At 39.0% G+C, this 17,698-nt stretch overlaps 1 protein-coding gene across 1 annotated transcript in view; it reads left to right on the plus strand.

Moving 5' to 3' along the window:
• The window catches only part of CLIC4 (chloride intracellular channel 4), a 70,065-nt gene extending 58,879 nt beyond the window's left edge, over positions 1-11,186 (plus strand). The window contains exons 5-6 of the mRNA XM_044237460.1: positions 7,411-7,592; positions 8,333-11,186. Coding sequence (XP_044093395.1) covers positions 7,411-7,592; positions 8,333-8,497 — 347 coding nt within the window. The 3' untranslated portion in view covers positions 8,498-11,186. The remainder of the gene's footprint in view (positions 1-7,410; positions 7,593-8,332) is intronic.
• Positions 11,187-17,698: the final 6,512 nt, after the last annotated feature.

Genomic DNA, 17,698 nt, shown 5'->3' on the forward strand with positions numbered 1-17,698 from the left:
GAGAGAGTCTCAAGCAGGCTCCACGCCCAGCATGGAGCCCAGCAAGGGACTCCATCTCTTGACCCTGAGATCATGTCCTGAGCTGAAATCAAGAGTGCACGCTTCACTGACTGAGCCACCCAGGTGCCCCACCAATACATATTTTTCAGACATATTAAAAATGACAAGATAGTCAGTTATCAGATACTGATTTTAATATAGAGATTCATATTCAAAGCTAAAAGAACAATGTGGAAAATTTGAACTAAGAACTGGACATTATAAAAAACCAAATGGAAGTCCTAGAATTTAGACATATGATATCTGAGATTATGAATCCAGTATATGAACCGAACAGATGAGACAGTGATGAAGAATTAGTGAACTTGAAGAGAGGTCAGAAGGAAATAGCTAATGGAAGCGCAGAGACAAAAGAACAAACAAAACAAACCGGAGGAATAAGTGCAAGATTTGCGGAACACAACGAAGAGAGGAACACATGTATGTAAGTGGAGTCCCAGAAGGGGAGGGAGGATAGAGCCAAAGACCTAGAGGTAATCGCCAAGAATTTTCCAAAACTGATGAAAGGTAACAGGCCATGGAGTCAAACATTACGCCACCCCAGCAGGACAAATATAAAGAGAACCACACCTGTGTGTACATAGGCACCTGCTGAGAACCAGACAGAATCTTACTGATGGCAGAGAGTTCGTCGAGGTAAAAGCAGCGAGAGTGAGCACTGATTCTCAGCAGCAGCAGTAGAATCCAGAAGACAATCTTCAGACCTCTTCAGAGAGCTAAAAGTGAATTAAAGTTCTGTAAGTAGTGAAATACTCTCCAAGCAAGCACATCCAAATAATTTTTTGTTTTTGCCTCAAGATATGACCTTTATATTTATTCCCCTGGATTCATATACTTGCTAAACCGGTCAGCTTTTTCTTACCACCTTTTCCGTGAGCCTCAAAATTCACTATTTAGTTTTCAGTTCCAGTGGTCATAACATACCCACGTTCTCTAAGATGTCAGTCAGGGTCGTTTTTATTTGATGTTCGAATAAGGCAGATTCTCCTTCATTTCTGTATCTTTCCAGTAGGATATTATCCACTCTTCCTATGTCCCATGGCTGCTCTGAGAATTGATTCTATTATATATTCACCAAGTGTTTCAGCTGAAAAAAATGCTGTAAAAATGTAATAATTAAGACATTAATTTTTTATTTATGAACTTTAATAAGTGATGGTGAAATAGACATTTTTAAACAAACAAAAACTGAGTACTTATCTCTGTAGACTCCCCCTAGAAGAAATATATAGTTTTTCAGCAAGAAGGAATATGACTTCAGATGTACAGCAAGAGATGCAAGAAGGGAGGAAAGCAAAAAGTAGTATAAATACATTATAAACTGTAAATGAATATTGTCTGTATAAAAAACAGTAACACCTTGTGGAATTTAAAATCCAAGTGAAATGAATATACTTGAAAGTAGCAGCCTTCAGGACAGGAGGGAGGTAGTGACAGCAGAGGGTTATGAGGCCCTTTCTTTATCCTGGAAGTGCTGAAAGTTGTAAGTGAACTTTAGTAAGTCAGGGGAACAAAGACTAGTAAGAGTGTGTAACACACTAATAGAGGGAGAAATGAATAATAAATTTTAAAAACTTAATCCAAAAGAAGCAAGAGAACACAGAGCAAGTAGAAATCAAAATGTACGATGACAGATTTAAACCAAAGTTTATAGTAATTACATTCAATGTAGATGACTTAAATACTCCCAAGTCGAAGACGTCACTTGGCAGCTGGCTCCAAAATATGTTGTTGGGACTCCTGGGTGCCTCAGTGGGTTAAGCAGCTGCCTTTGGCTCAGGTCATGACCCCAGGCTACTGGGGTCGAGTTCTGCATCGGGCTTCTTGCTTGGTGGGGAGCCTGCTTCTCCCTCTGCATGCTCTCCCTCCTGCTCCCCCTGCTTGTGTGCTCTCTCTCTCTGACAAATAAATCTTTTAAAAAAGTGTTGCTTATGTGCAAGAACGAATACAACATACACGTGAAACACACACATGTATTCAGGGAAGGTGAAGTTAAAGTAGTGTGAATACCAACCAAAAGAAGTGGGCAAAGCTGCACCGATACCAGACAAGGAGACGTTAAGAAGCACCAACTAACTAGACATAATGAAGCATGTTTCAAACTGATTTAAAGGGGTAATCTACCTGAAAGAGAGAATGATTCCGAATCTGTATTACTAAATACCTAGCCTGAAAATTCATAGAACTAAAAGAGAAATAAACTAATACACAGTCTTGGTGGGAGATTTTTAACTCAATCCCTTAGTAACTGTTAGAATCACCCAAAGACGAGCCATCAGAGGGTCTAGCAGGACTGAACAACACAACGAGCGGTGTAGTCTCGCTGACAGGTACTTAGAACACCGTCCCCAGTGACTGACTTACACATCTGGTTTTCAGATGCTCGTAGAACACTTCATCAACATTGACTGTAAAGCTGGGCCGTAAAGCAAATCTGAAAATTTTTCCAAAAAGTGGAAATTGAAATCCTACAGAGTATATTTTTTTCTGACCACAAAAAAAAGAAGCTAGAGACCCATGACAAAAATCACAGCTAGAAAATTTCTACGTCTTTGAAAACTTAGCAGTGCGTTTCTAGTAACCCAGGGGCTGAAGAAAAATAAAATTATGAAAGACAACAGATGTCTATTTATGTGATATGGCTAACATTGTGCTTAAAGGGAAACTTATACCTCTGAGTGCTTATATTAGAAAAAAAGATGGGAAATCTGACCGTCTGCACCTCGAGGGTTAGGTAGGAAAAGATCAAGTTAAACCCAAGAAGGTAGAGAATGGAAATACTAATGAGCAGATTTCCTTGAAATAGTAAACAAATATGACAAAGGGTCAGCAAGGCTAAAATTTCTTTGAAAAGTCAATAAATTGATAAATTGATATATCAGTTTATCAAATTGATAAATCTTGACAAGAAAAATCAGAAAAATGAGAAAGGTTGCAGTAACCAGTATTAGAAATGAAAGGGGATTGTTACAGGACTTACACTGAAGTGATTCTTAGAGGATATTATGAAAGTTTTTATGCTTATAAATATATATATATTTTTAAAAGATTTTTGTTTATTTATTTCACAGAGAGAGATCACAAGCAGTCAGAGAGGCAGGCAGAGAGAGAGAGAGGGAAGCAGGCTCCCTGCCGAGCAGAGAGCCCGATGCGGGACTCGATCCCAGGACCCCGAGATCATGACCTGAGCCGAAGGCAGCGGCTTAACCCACTGAGCCACCCAGGCACCCAGTTTTTATGCTTATAAATTTGAAAACACTATCAGTTAAATTTACAGAAAGTATAGTGTAACAGAATTACTATAGGAGGGCATAAAATGTAAATAGTCTTACAACTATAATTTAAAACCACTTCTTTTTTTAGAATATGATTTTTTAAAAGATTTTATTTATTTATTTGACAGACAGATCACAAGTAGGCAGAGAGGCAGAGAGAGAGGAGGAAGCAGGCTTCCTGCTGAGCAGAGAGCTTGATGCGGGGCTCGATCCCAGGACCCTGAGATCATGACCTGAGCCGAAGGCAGAGGCTTAACCCACTGAGCCACCCAGGCGCCCCTAAAACCATTTCTTAAAAGAAATTCCAGACCCAGATAGCTCCACCGATGCATTTCTTCTAAGTGTTTGGGGAAGATGTAACATTGGCCTTACACAGTCTTACAGGGAACAGGAGAGAGGAAGATACTTCCCAGCTTGCTTTTTGAGGGCAACCTTGACACTCAGACCACACAAGAACATCAAAAGAAAGATGATTTCAGGCTAGGCTCTCCCAAACATAGATGCAAAAGTCTAAAATAAAACACGCCTAATCCAGCAATATGAGAAAAGATAATACACACAACCAGGTGGGGTTTAACTGAGGAACAGAAGATTGTTTAAACATGAAACTATCTCTATAAATTCATAGAATAAAGGAGAAAAATATGATCATTTCAATAGAAGCAGAAAAAGTACTTGATAAAATTTGATACTTAGGGTATGATGATTTTTTTTCCTTAACGAACTAGATATAGCAGGGAAGTGCCTTAATTTGGCAGAGAGAATCTACAAAACTTCAGCAAATATCATATGTAATAGGGAACTAGTAAAAGGTTTCCTTTGAGACTGGGAACTAGGAAGTGGTGCTCACTGTCCCCACTTCTGTTCAGCACTGTAGTGGAGGTCTTGGCCAATACGATAGGCAAGAAAAAGAAAAAATGGTAAGAGCATTGTAAAGGAAGGAACAAATTTTGTCATTATTCTTAAGCAATATAATTGTGTATGTAGCAAATCCAAAGGAATCTACTGAGAAACTGTAGGAATAAAAAAAATGAATTAGTAAGGTTACTCTGTATGAGGCCATTAGAAGAATCAGTTGTGTTTTTGCATGCTAGCAACAAAACATAGAAAACTGCAAAAATATTTACACCATCAAAATGTCAGATTTTTAAAAAAAGATTTTATTTATTTATTTGACAGAGATCGCAAGTAGGCAGAGAGGCGGGCAGAGAGAGAGGGAAGCAGGCTCCCTGCTGAACAGAGAGCCCGATGTGGGGCTCAATCCCAGGACCCTGGGATCATGACCTGAGCCACAGGCAGAGGCTTTAAACCACGAGCCACCCAGGTGCCCCAAAATGTCAGATATTTTTAAAAGAAGTCAGGTATTTAGGGGAATCAATCCAATAAAAGATGAGCAAAGCCTCTACATAGAAAACATACAACACTGAAAGAGATGAATTTAAATAAGTGGTATTGATAGTGGAATTTAAATAAGTGGTATTGATAGGTTGGCAGTATTATAAAGATGCCCGTTCTCAAGTTGGTCTCTGTTGAATCTGTAGATCATTCAAAAGCCCGGCTAGTTTTCTGTGCATGCGTACATGCACGCATGTGTGTAAATTGACATGCTAATTCTAAAATTAATTAGGGAAATGGAAGGAACCAAGAATAGCAAAAATGATCTTGAAGAGAGACTTAATATTATCTGATATCAAGACTTATAAAGGAATAGTAGTTAAAACAGTGTTGTACTAATACTAGAATAGACAAATAGAACAGTGAAACCTAATGTGGAGTCAAGAAAATACCCCTGTCTCACACCCTACACAAAAACTAGCCCGGGGACGGTTGTAGATATAAATATGAATGGTAAATAATACACCTTCTAGAAGATAATGGAGGGTATCTTCATAATTTGGGGAGAGGTAAGATTTCCCCTTAATCTGGACGAAGCACTCATTGTGGAAGAAACAATTGATTAATTGGACATTAGTTTTAGTAACTTTGATTTGTAAAAAGTCACCACTTAGGGAGTGAAAAGGGTGAAGGTAACATGTACAACCACAGCGGGTTTGCAACTGTAATTTATAGAGAACTACAAATAAGATAAGCTATGTAATGAAGAATGAGCAAACGGCACTTTACAGAAAGAGGATATCCAAATAGTAAATAGGAGAAGGTGTGACACCTGATTTGTCATCCCCCCAAGGGACTAAAGCTGACCCTACCGAGTGGTGTTGAAGGTGTGAAGTCACTGGGACGTCTCTGCACCGCTCTTTGTCGTGTGGGACTTGGCAAGTCGATCGCAGTTTCTCAACCTGAGCACAGGTATACCCAGTAACCCACAGCTCCACTTTTGAGTGGAATAGGAACAGACGTGCACCGAAAGATTTGTCCAAGAACGTTTGCTACCCGATTAGTCACGAGCCTCAAACCGGAAACAACACAGACCCCAGTAAGGGGATGGACGAGCACTTACATAATCGCACAGTGGAATGCTGTGTGACAGTGACTGTGGCCTACCTGCCTGGCACAGCTCAGCTCCACAGATCATGATCCTTAGGGCACTACCCTGGGCCCTCCACCCGCCCTTCACTTCCCTGGCTTCGGTGTTCATTTATGTTCTCAGGATTTCCAGTCATGCTGCTCCAGCCCAGATTGTTCCAGACACTGTGGCCCAGCTGTCTGTCTGGTGCTTCTACACGGATGTCCCACGGACACCTCAAAAGCAGCACGTATTGAACTCATGTCCGCACCCCATGAACCTGCTTCTCTAGGCAGGGAAATGTGGCAGCAAATGATACCAGCGTTTGCCCTGGGAATCGTTTGTTGGCCGTTTCTCTGTACTGAGCCCATTCCCCAAAATGTAAACGCAAACTGCTTTGTCCAAGAGCGGGTTTAGCGATGCTTAGAGTAACAGTTGGCATGTAGTAGGGGCTCACGCCTGTATTTTGTTAAAAACATCTATCGTTTTCCCATACTCAGTTTTGTTTCCAAGCTCTGTTGGTTTTTGTCTTCTAAGTACGGCTAAAATCCACTTATGCCTCTGGATGCCTACAGCCCCTCATCTAGCTCAGACTGCCATCTCTTGTCTACACTGCTAGGAGGGGGCCAAGGCATGAGTGGGTGGGAGCAATTTGGAAGAAGAGCAGCATAGAAAACTTTTGTCTTTTTCTCTAATGGAACTAAATTTATTCGAACTTATAACTGTATTGGTTGTCACCTCATGACGTTTAGCTTTCTTCCATGACTGAGCACTGCAGTCAGCAGTGTGAGCTTGGCATTCTGGGAGTGGGGGGTGAAGGGGGCCTTGGAAGGTAAAGGATAAGAAGCGATAATAGAAGACTTGTCTATTGTTATTCCCTATTCCTCTCTAAGGACATCCTCCCCACCCCCTCCGCTAAAGGTCACTACCCTTGACTTTCCAGGTATACCGGGGTGGCTCTGTCCCACTCGTCTCTGAATTATAATAGTCATAGCTTCTTAATCTATTTGGTTGAAGAGCCCCCTGATTCACTATTGTAAATTGAACTCTCTACTCAGATGCCTGTGTGTTATTATAAAATAGTGCTGTTCTTGGCTTCCTGTGTATTACAAGACAGTACAAAAACTTCAGGCTTTCTGCTTGGATGGTCTGTATTGGATCTTAGCATGTTTCTTGGTTACAAATCCAAATATTACTGGGGAAACAGGCATGCAAATTTGGGGCAAAAATCTCTGTCTTGGCAAAATTTTCTTTCTTAGACTTGAATTAATAGCTTTGCCTTTCCTCACTCATTTTTCTAGTTTAAACAGCAAGTGTGTCAGGTCATAGTGTATTTGTAAGTGGGGCATTTAGTTGCTGAGTTGTTACAGATTCCAGTTTTTGAAACTGTCATGCTCTTTTCTGTATTTACCTGAACAAATGTACTTGCTTGTCTCATCCCTTGTCCCTCGTAAATAAGCTCCAGGAGAGCAGGAACCTTGCCTGTCCTGTTCTGCGGCACTTCATGTCAGCGTAAACATTTGATAAAATAGTTACTGACCGGAAGAGTATTGCTGCTGCTTTGGGGCTTGGGTGGTTTTCTGTCTTACAGTATCCCCATCTTTCTTTCAGCATTGGAGAGGGGTCTCTTGAAAACCCTGCAGAAACTGGATGAATATCTGAATTCTCCCCTCCCTGATGAAATTGATGAGAATAGTATGGAAGACATTAAGTTTTCTACGCGTAAATTTCTGGATGGCAATGAAATGACATTAGCTGATTGCAACCTGCTTCCCAAGCTGCACATTGTCAAGGTAGGCCTGTTGGATGTGGTGTCACGTTGCCATTAGACCACATATTCTCTGTACTAAGATAGCACTTTCTTTGTCTAGGACATACTTTTTTTTTTTTGGATCTGGTATATGACTAGGAAACCCGAACATTATAACTTAATGCTATTTAGGCAACAGTTGGAATACCCTAGGGTTAGTAGAATGGAAAATTATGTCTTAAAATTGAGGCATATGAAGAATGTGTGTGTGTGTGTGTGTGTGTGTGTGTGTGACTGTTTAAAAATTCAAAAATGTAGCAGGAAAGTTTGAATTGGAGTTTACTACATTGACTTATGTTGTCAAATTTTGTTCTTTGATCACCTGGTTACATCCATACAAGGCAAAGAAATATTTACTGAGCATTTATTGTGTAAGACACTATGCTAAATAGAATAATAGTTAACACTAGTTGTGTGACAAAGATCAAGACCAAGGAAAACAGAATCGTGTGTGCGCCTTCAAGTATTTACCTGGGGATTCCCCCGGCTGTCCCTCTGGGTCACCTGGGCAGGCGTTTGCAATCCTTGTCACATTACTGAAGTTCTGATGTACCCTGCGGTCCTTGTCGTTGTTTAAAACTGTAGTTAGAATGAAGGGGGCTTCTTCCCAAATAGAAGCAGTTCTCAGAGATTCACAGAATTCATATGCCCTAAAATCAGAGCTAAGTCTGGTTTACAAGTCATGGAAAATAAATGTTAACTTTTGATGTCTTTGTATTTCAGGTGGTGGCCAAAAAATACCGCAACTTTGATATTCCGAAAGGGATGACCGGCATCTGGAGATACTTAACTAATGCGTACAGTAGGGACGAGTTCACCAACACTTGTCCCAGTGATAAGGAGGTCGAAATAGCCTATAGTGATGTAGCCAAAAGGCTTACCAAGTAAATGTCACTGATGAGAGAGATGTCTTCGCATCTTCCCCTAAGAATATGCTTTTCCTAACAGACTGCTCCTGTTCCTATAAAGTAGAAATTTTATTTTGCATGAATGTGCAGTTATTCAAGATAACGATAAAGGATAGACAAGGTATAGTAGCTATCTTTAAATATACACTCCTAAGCAGTATTATGTTTAAAACTCTGTATCCTGTGTCCCTCCCCTGCCCCATACTCTCCTCTCCTCTAACTCAGAGACGCGCCGCCACACTCCCCCCTTGAGCGGTAGATCGCTGTCTGTCCGGAGCCCTGACCGTTTCGTCTGTCCACAGTGGACAGAGGGCCGAACTTCGGATGTGCCGTGTTTAACTGTTAAAATAGTACCCACGACCTCCTCAGTCAGCCCCAAACTGGTGCACAGTGCATGGTACAAGGAGTGTTTATGTGTTCTGGGAATTGTGTAATATGTAGTAAGAGCATATGAAAGGACAGCTAGTGTATCAGAATACTCTGTTTCAGTTCAGTCTGTCCTGGGTCTGCCGCCACCGGTGAAGAGAGCCTTCCACAGAAAGTCACTACAGAGTTTGCTGTTTTTACTTTGTACATGGATTTTTACTTTTGCGCAAAAACATTTATCCTTCATGCCAGCTCTATCTGAGGCTCCGTAGAAGCTCAAAGTTCAGAGAGAGGGGTGATGCCCTCAAGATCTTCCTCAAGCATTTTATCTCTAGGAGAAAAACCAGTGGGCCCTGCTACTCTGTCCGCATGTGTTGTTTTTTATGTGTATTCTGCCCAGTGTCATTTGTTTGGAACTTTATTGCTTTCCTCCTTTATTTTAAAAAGCTCCCTTTTAGGTAAGCATAGACCTTGCTGTCCAGAGATCTGTTGAGTAACACTACATAAACTGATACTTAATTGATTTAGCTACAGCAGTACAACAACTTGTAATGTCAGAATTAACGCAGGTATTAACCTAAGGAATGTAGCTTGGGTCTGTCAGAATATTAGGCAGAATTTTGTTTCTGAAGCATATTTAATTAATATGGATAATCTAAAGGATGCATTATCCATCATATATCAAAAGCAAGGTAAAACACACATTACCAGCTTTCCCATTCCACCCCCCCTCCCCAATGACTGTTAAACTTTGGGTAGAGGGTGGTTCACTCCTTTTGAACTATATTATAGTTGTAATGGTGAATACGTATTTACTGCAGTTTTGCCTAATCTCAATCATTGAACTTCCTTCGATTAAATTTTTCTAAAGCTACATTGAGGAATAGCACTCTGCATGTTTGTTTGTTTGTTTTTTAATCGAAGTCCTAAACCAGGAATGATTGGTTCTCTAACAAGGGAAGATGAACTTGGTAAAAATAAAACAAAAGTTTGCTACGTATTTATTCATTTTTTAAAAATGGACTTTCTAAGTACTACTGCTCCAAAGACCGTGGTTGTAACTAAAATACATTTTTGGTAATTTTTTATATGTAACTTGTTTAAGATGTGCTATTTCTCATAGTCTGTTTTTGGAAATTTATATTATTGCTTTAAAATGGCAATGTTTCCCCCCCTTTGGTGTGTTAACATTTAGTAATCACTGGCGTTATGGAAGCAACCTGATTTTTATAAGCATTTACTGCGTTTTTTAACCTGTCAGTACTTAGCTTGGTATAGAAAGATAAACTCCAGATTGTATCCATTTGGCTCAGGGAGGTTTCTTTGCCTTGCCCTTCTTACAACTCCTTATTGCTGATCAAAAGTCTGGGCACCCACCTTTTTGTAATTAAATATTGGATAGTGACTTATCTGGTTGCAAGAAAAGCACTCAGGTTATCACTGAGAAGTTCCAGAGCAGTAGTTTCAGTGGGTGAAAATGTCCTGTGTGCACCAGGACATGGGCAGCCATCGCCGCTTCCCACCTCCTTTTAAACCGGTAGTGACTTGACATTCAGGTGATCCTGAACCTCGCCTTAGGGCTCTCAAGGTATGAAAAAGATTCAGGAGAAGGGTCTGTTCCTTCCAGTGAGCAGGGGACGAGTGCTGCAGAATAGAGGGGCTAATGAGGATGGAGGTGCATTGCTCAAAATAGAGGGACGAAAACCACATTCTGAAATTCAGTCATGAACTGGTTTCACTTTGGATATTTATTCTCTTCATTGTCTCTTGATTGTATTTGGCTCTCTCTCTAGATGTCCAAGAAAGGCCGGTCTGTCTGTTATGATTTTGATGTAGAAAGACAGATTTTATTATTACGTTATCAGGGAAGATAGTTAGATGAAATTGAGATTGGCATACGGACAAAAGCTAGGAAAAAGGATGACCCAGAACATGATTTTTTCCCTCATTTTATACTTGTGGAAAGATCATAGCTTAAAATCTTGGGAGATTTTAGGCCATAAAAGTTTTCATGGCAGTTCATGTAGTGTGTATGAACTGATATAATGCAGACCATCTGATGCTGTTTTTACAACTAAATCATTTATTTCCTCATTTAAGCCCCTTCTGTACCACTTCAGCAAGATTAGAGTCTGAATGGAAACTCTCACTTATTTTCCAAGGAATTCTGAGAAATTTTTCTGTTGAACAGTTGGAAAGCTCTTTACTATTTCAGTTGATATAACTTCCTTTTTTTAAAAAAAATGTAGATGCAGATTTTCTATATCCCTTTAATATCTTTTATTAGGATCATTGACTTTTGTGATGAAAATCATATATATAAGATTTGATTTCTAGATGACTCAGCTTACACAATTTATTTTTAAACTCTTGAGCAATCTGTATACAATGAAGAGATTTCTGACATTTATTCTTACACTAAGTTGATCAACTCTAGAATGTAGGCATTTTAACGTCTGTTGAGTTTTGAATCTCTTCAGAGTTACATAGCTAGCTTTTGTTTCTGTACATTTAAAATATCCACTTAGGAAATATCTACAAGGTAAAAAATGAGAAGAAATAGCAATGTATTTTTTCATGAACATTTTGATAAACATTTCATCATTTATTGATTAACCATTTTCTTACACTGGTTATAATCAGTATTTGATTCAGAGAGGGAAGCATTCATCATTGATATACTATATAGGCTTTTTAAAAAAAATTCCATCCTTTACAAATGATCAGGATTGGGGCTGTCAAAATTATATTTTTATCATGGAAAAAATTCAATTCCCTCAGTCCTAATGTTGAACAGAATTGGAGTATTTTCTTTAGAATTACTTGAAAAGGCAAATGAAAGCTTATTATAGAATGCTTGTATTTTCTTTTCTCTCTCTAGAACCAGTATATTGCTGGCAGCTATTGTATTAAAAAAATAAAGTATATTTTCACTATCATAAAATGTTCTTTTTCCCCCACCTCATGAAAATAAATAACAACCTGGGGTAAAAGTGTTTTACTTGAGACTGCTTTTTTCCATGAGAGGGTGACTTAAACATTTAATAGATTAAAGGGGAAAAAAAATCATATGGTCATCTCAGTAGGTGCATAAAATAATTTGATAGAAACTTTTATGATTCTCATTCTTAGCAAAGTAGGGCCAGAGATTAAAATATTTTTTACCTGAAAAGCCATCTGCCAAGAACCTACAGTTAATTTCATATATAAATATGAAATAAAGCCCTCCCATTAAAGCCCAGGAATAAGACAGGATTGCCTTCTATCACAGCTATTATTTGGCTACTTTTTACAGCTACTTTATTAGAAGTGTGCTAGTCAATGCAGTAAAATCTGTAGAAAGAATAGGGAATGGAAAAAAAAATGACCAAATGGATGCTTTTTGCAGATGATGCATATACATAAAAGAAATACAAAATAACTTATCAGAAATAATAAGGAAATTTAGCCAGATTACTAGATAAAATATTGAAAAATATAATTACTACATACTAATACTAACTATATTAAAATTAATAAACTAGTAGCATTGGATGACATTTTTTTCTGGACCAAATCTGGGTGACTGAGGAAAATGGAAAATTGTCAATGTATACTTTCTTGAGATTTGAGAAATTTGTAACATATGTTACCTATTCTAAAAAATAAAATGCTTTAAAAGAAGCTAACCTTTTAATCTATTAATCTTAGATCAAATCTAATAAACCATGCAATTCCATTATGAAGAAAAGTGCAAACTATTATCAGAGGACCTAATAGAAATTTGCTCCATGGATAGGTATATCATGTTCATGGATAGGGAGCTTAAGAAGAGTTTTAATTCTGTCTCAACTAATTTATAAATTCAGTAGGTTTTCCAACAAAATCTCAAGTATGCGTGTGTGCGTGTGTGAGAATAAGACAAATGAGTTTAAAAAATTCATACAGAAGAATTACTCCCCTCTATAACCCATATATATATTTGGAGAAGGGAGGAAAACCTAGGAAGCTCGCCTGATGAGATATAAAGACTTGAAAGTTTACAGTAATTGATGGGTAGGATATAGTGGGTCACAGCAACACAACATTCAAGCTGCAACTAACAAAAACACCAAAATATTTTTGAACATCAGAAAATTGGAAGCAATAAGGACTAAATAAATTGGAATTTCAGAGAAGGAAGCCTTTCTGAGGTGAAGGAAGCCTTTGATGGTTTGGCCATTTTCTTCCTTGGGGGACATTTACTGATTCTGGCCTGAAACTGAGGATTGGGTTTGGCCCATGCAGAGGGCCTCTGCTGGGGAAAAGAAAATCACAAGGCTCTTGGTTATAGGGCACACTGGAAACCCAGGAACCCAAATACATGATTGTTTTTTTCACAGATCATTTGTTGAATTCCAGAACTGTATGTGGCATGCTAGAAGCTAAGTCCAGGGCTACCAAAAGGCAGAATGAAATCTCCCATAATCTCACCATATTTAGGAGACAAGATTTCATTAGCAGGAGGGACTTACCCAAAACACACAGAAAGCAGCATAATGGTTGCCTGGTGCTGTGGGCAGGAGTAGGAATTGCCAGCAAGCATAAGGAGTCATTTTGGGATGATCCATCAGTTCTAAATATGGATTATAGGTAAGGGTCTGGTGTCCAGAATATATAAAGAATTCTTATAATTGAATAATAAATGAGCAAGGATTTGAATAGATAGCTCTTCAAAGAATATACACAGATGGCCAAGAGACACATAAAAGAAGCTTAACATTAGTCATTAGGGAAATATAAGTTAAAACCACACACACAAAAAACCCCTCCAGTATGGCTATAATCAAGAGACATTATTAAATGTGGGCAATGATGTGGGGAAATCAGGACTCTCCTACACTGCTGGTGGGAATGTAAAATGGAGCAGCCACTTTGGAAAACAGTCGGGCAGTTCTTCAAATAGTTAAACACAGAGCAGCCACACGGCCCAGCAATTCCACTCTTAGTTTATAACCAGGAGAAATAAAACTTTGTTCACATATGTCTTGTACGTGGATGCTTATTTCACTTTGTAGTAGCCAAAAACCAGAAATAACCCAGATGTCAACAGATGAATGGGTTAAAAATTTTATACACACACACACACACACATATATACATATATGTTCTATATATAATTTTTTTCATTATATTCATTAATGGGATACTATTCAGCCATAAAAAAGTACAGACACAAGGCACAATACAAGTGAACCTTGAAAACCTGCTCAGTGAAAGAAGCCAATCAAAAAAAGCCACCTAAGATTCCATTTATGTGAAATGTCCAGAATAGGGAAATCTAACAGAGACTGACAAATTAGTGGGTTACCAGGAGTTGGGGGAGGAAAGAATGGGGAGTGACTGCTGGTGAGTATGGGGTTCCTTCTTGGGGTGATGAAAATGTGCCGGAACAAAGTAACAGGGACAGTTATTCAACTTTGTGAATACTAAAATACAAAAAGGCACTGAATTGTGTACTTTAAAATGGTGAATTTTATGGTATATAAGTTATATATCTCAATTTTTAAAAATTGCATGGAGGCAGCTCTACCATGCTCAAGTTTTGGATAATCAGTCTACTGACAGGTTAATTGGCAAAGTTAGTGATGTAGATTTCCTTTGTATTTGAATTAAAGCTCAATTTAAACAGCATCCAAAATATTTTATTTAGAAAAAAAATTTTTTTTTGAGAGAGCATGGGTGGGGAGGGGGAGAGATGGAGAAGCAGACTCCCCACTGAGCATGGAGCCCCATGTGGGACTCCATCTTAGGACCCTGAGATCATGACCTGGGCCAAAATCAGATATTTGAGCCACCCAGGCACCACTTTCCAAAATAAATTCTTTTTTTTTTTTTTTTAAGATTTTATTTATTTATTTGACAGAAATCACAAGTAGATGGAGAGGCAGGCAGAGAGAGAGGTCGAGCAGAGAGCCCGATGCGGGACTCGATCCCAGGACCCTGAGATCATGACCTGAGCCGAAGGCAGAGGCTTAACCCACTGAGCCACCCAGGCGCCCCTCCAAAAGAAATTCTTAAAAGGAAAAAGAAAAAAAAATTTTACAAGCCATTTAACTATGTTCACCAAAAATGGGTGAATTCTATGGTTTGCAAATTATGCCTAAATAAAGCTTTAAAAAAAAGCTGAAAAGCACAAATCTGAAATTAATTCATTTTATGGTTTAAAAGCAAGATGGGCACAGCAGAAGACAAGATTAGTGCTTGAAGGTAGGTCAACAGAAAAAGTCCAAACTGAAGCAAAGACAGTAAAAAGAATGCACAAACAAAAGAAATCTACAAGAAAAGAGCATAGGGGACAAGGAACACAATCCAAAGATATATGTAACTAAAGTCTCAGACAGAAACATAATGGGGCAGAAGTAGTAACTGGTGAAATAATAGGTAAGAATTTTCTAAAACTGTTGATATCAAACCACAGATTCATAAGCCTCAGCAAACTCCATATGGAATAAAAACAAAGAGACCATACCTAAGAACGTCCTAGTCAAAGCGCTGAAAACCAAAGAGCAAATCCTAAAGACAGCCAGAGAAGAATGACACATAACCTTTGAAGGAGTAACAATAAAACTAACGGTTAACTTTTCAGCAGAGAGGTTGGAAGCCTGAAGACGGGAATCTTCAAACTGCTAAAAAGAAAAGGGAAAAACCCCACCAACAGAGAATTCCATCCATACTTACTGAAAATATTCTCACAAGCTAAGCCAAAAAGGGCATTTTGGGACAGACAAAAGCAGAGAGAACTCGGCACTAGCAAACTAGTGCTACTAAAGATACTGAAGGAAGTACTTCAGCTCAAAGAAAAATGAGCCCCAGACTGAGGTACAGAACCAGAAGGGCAAATAAAAACCAATGGCAAAGGTAAAACCTGTAGGCAAATGTAATAGCATATTGATTATTTAAACAGCAACGGTAATGTCTTGAAGACATGTACTGTTGTATATTTCATTTCTGTGGAAGTAAACATTTACGTACTTGCATTCTGTGGAAATACATTTTGTGGAACATATAACTGGCTTATAGAAGTAACATATAATGGAGGAAAGTATATAATATGGAATATATAACAGTGGTTATGTATTATAAATACGTAACATTGGTGGAAGTGTAGTAGGAAAGTTAAGTGGAGTTAAGTACTTGTAGGATCTTTACACTATTTGACAAGTGGTAAAAGTACTGATTTAAGAAAACTATAATAAATATTATAATATCTAGGGTATCTATTAAGATAATTACAAGAACAAATAACTTAAAAATCCAAGATTCGAGGGGAAAGGAGTTTAAAGAAGAATCCAGTGAACCCCAAAGAAAGAACAAGAGGACTAAAGGAACAAAAGCTAGGACAAATTGAAAAAAAAAAAAAGCAAAAGGTTAGCTATAAACTGTACACCATTAGTACTTCTGTTAAATATAAGGGGACTAAACAATCTAATGAAAAGTCAAAGTGTTGAACAATTAAAAAAAAAATCATACCCCAGTATATGACATGCACAAGAAGCCAACTATAAGGACACAGAAAGGCTGAAATTAAAGGATGGAACAGTCAATCTATTGACACAGTAAATCAAAGAAAAGCAGATGTAACCATTTATCATACAACTCAGGCTTTGAGGCAAGAAGTACTACCAGACCTGAAGAGAAGGATGTTTTATAATATAGGACATTTATAGCATCCTTTTGTAATGAAGTTTGCTCACTAGGAAGATACAACAGTCTGAAATTTATATGCATCTGATAACATGGTCTTGAATACATACAGCAAAAATTAAGCCAGAAGGAGACATAGATAACACCGTCATCATTAGGGATTTTTAACAGAGCTCTCTCAGTAACGGGCAGGACAAAAGAAAAGAAAAAGAAAAAGCACCCCCTCCCCCAAACACACACTAAGGAATTTGAAAAACTCACTTAACCAATTTGTCTTGATCGACATTGGAACACTTATATGCAACAACTGCAGAATGCACATTCTCTTCAAGTACACATGGAACTTTTAGCAAAGTAGATCACATGCTGGCCCGTAAAGCAAGTTTCAACAAGTTTCAAAGAAATGAAACAATACAAAATATGTCCTCCCACCACAGTAGAAGTAAATTAGAAACGGACTGAAAGACAGCAAGAGAATCTCCAGAATGAGGAACCAATTATACAGCAAGTGCAAGATAAGACGAAGACCTTCTAACGTATGTGCCAGGAACTATGCTAAGCCTTTCCGTATATTAACTCAGTCTCCATAACAGTCCTATGAGATGGAGACTGATTCCCATTTTATGGATGCAGAAATTGATGCACAGGGAGGTTAAGGAAGTTGCTCAAGGTCACACAGCTATTAAGTGATAAAGAGCCAAAGTTAGAGCCCAAGGCATGGAGCAATTTGCAGATTGTTCTCTGCCATCTGCCTGAGTGTCTACTTTTACTAGGGTGGACTTGGCGGCCTGATCCCTGACGGCCAAGGTCATTGGGTGGCCAGGTCAGCGGAGTTCCGCTGGGAGCAAATCTATTCTTGTCTGCTCTCTGGGGCAGGTTTCCCTGGGAGGAGCGGAAGGAAAAGGGCCCAGGCCCGTACAGACCCTGCCTGCCCCAGGAAGGCTTACCACCTTGCGCTGCAGGAAGCATTAGCCTTGCCTTTGCGAGCTGTCCTTTCGCCCGTCGGGTGCAGTTCTAAAATGGCCAGTAGGGGGCGCAGGCTCCCCCGCTGGGGCTCCCGCGGCGGCAAACGGCCGCGACAGCTGCAGACCGTCGTCAGTTTGGGGAGCCGACAGCTCGGCTCGGCCGCGTCGCGGGCTTCCTTCCTCTT

This window comes from Neovison vison, chromosome 2 (assembly GCF_020171115.1).
Source record: "Neovison vison isolate M4711 chromosome 2, ASM_NN_V1, whole genome shotgun sequence".
Taxonomy (NCBI): Eukaryota; Metazoa; Chordata; class Mammalia; order Carnivora; family Mustelidae; genus Neogale; species Neogale vison.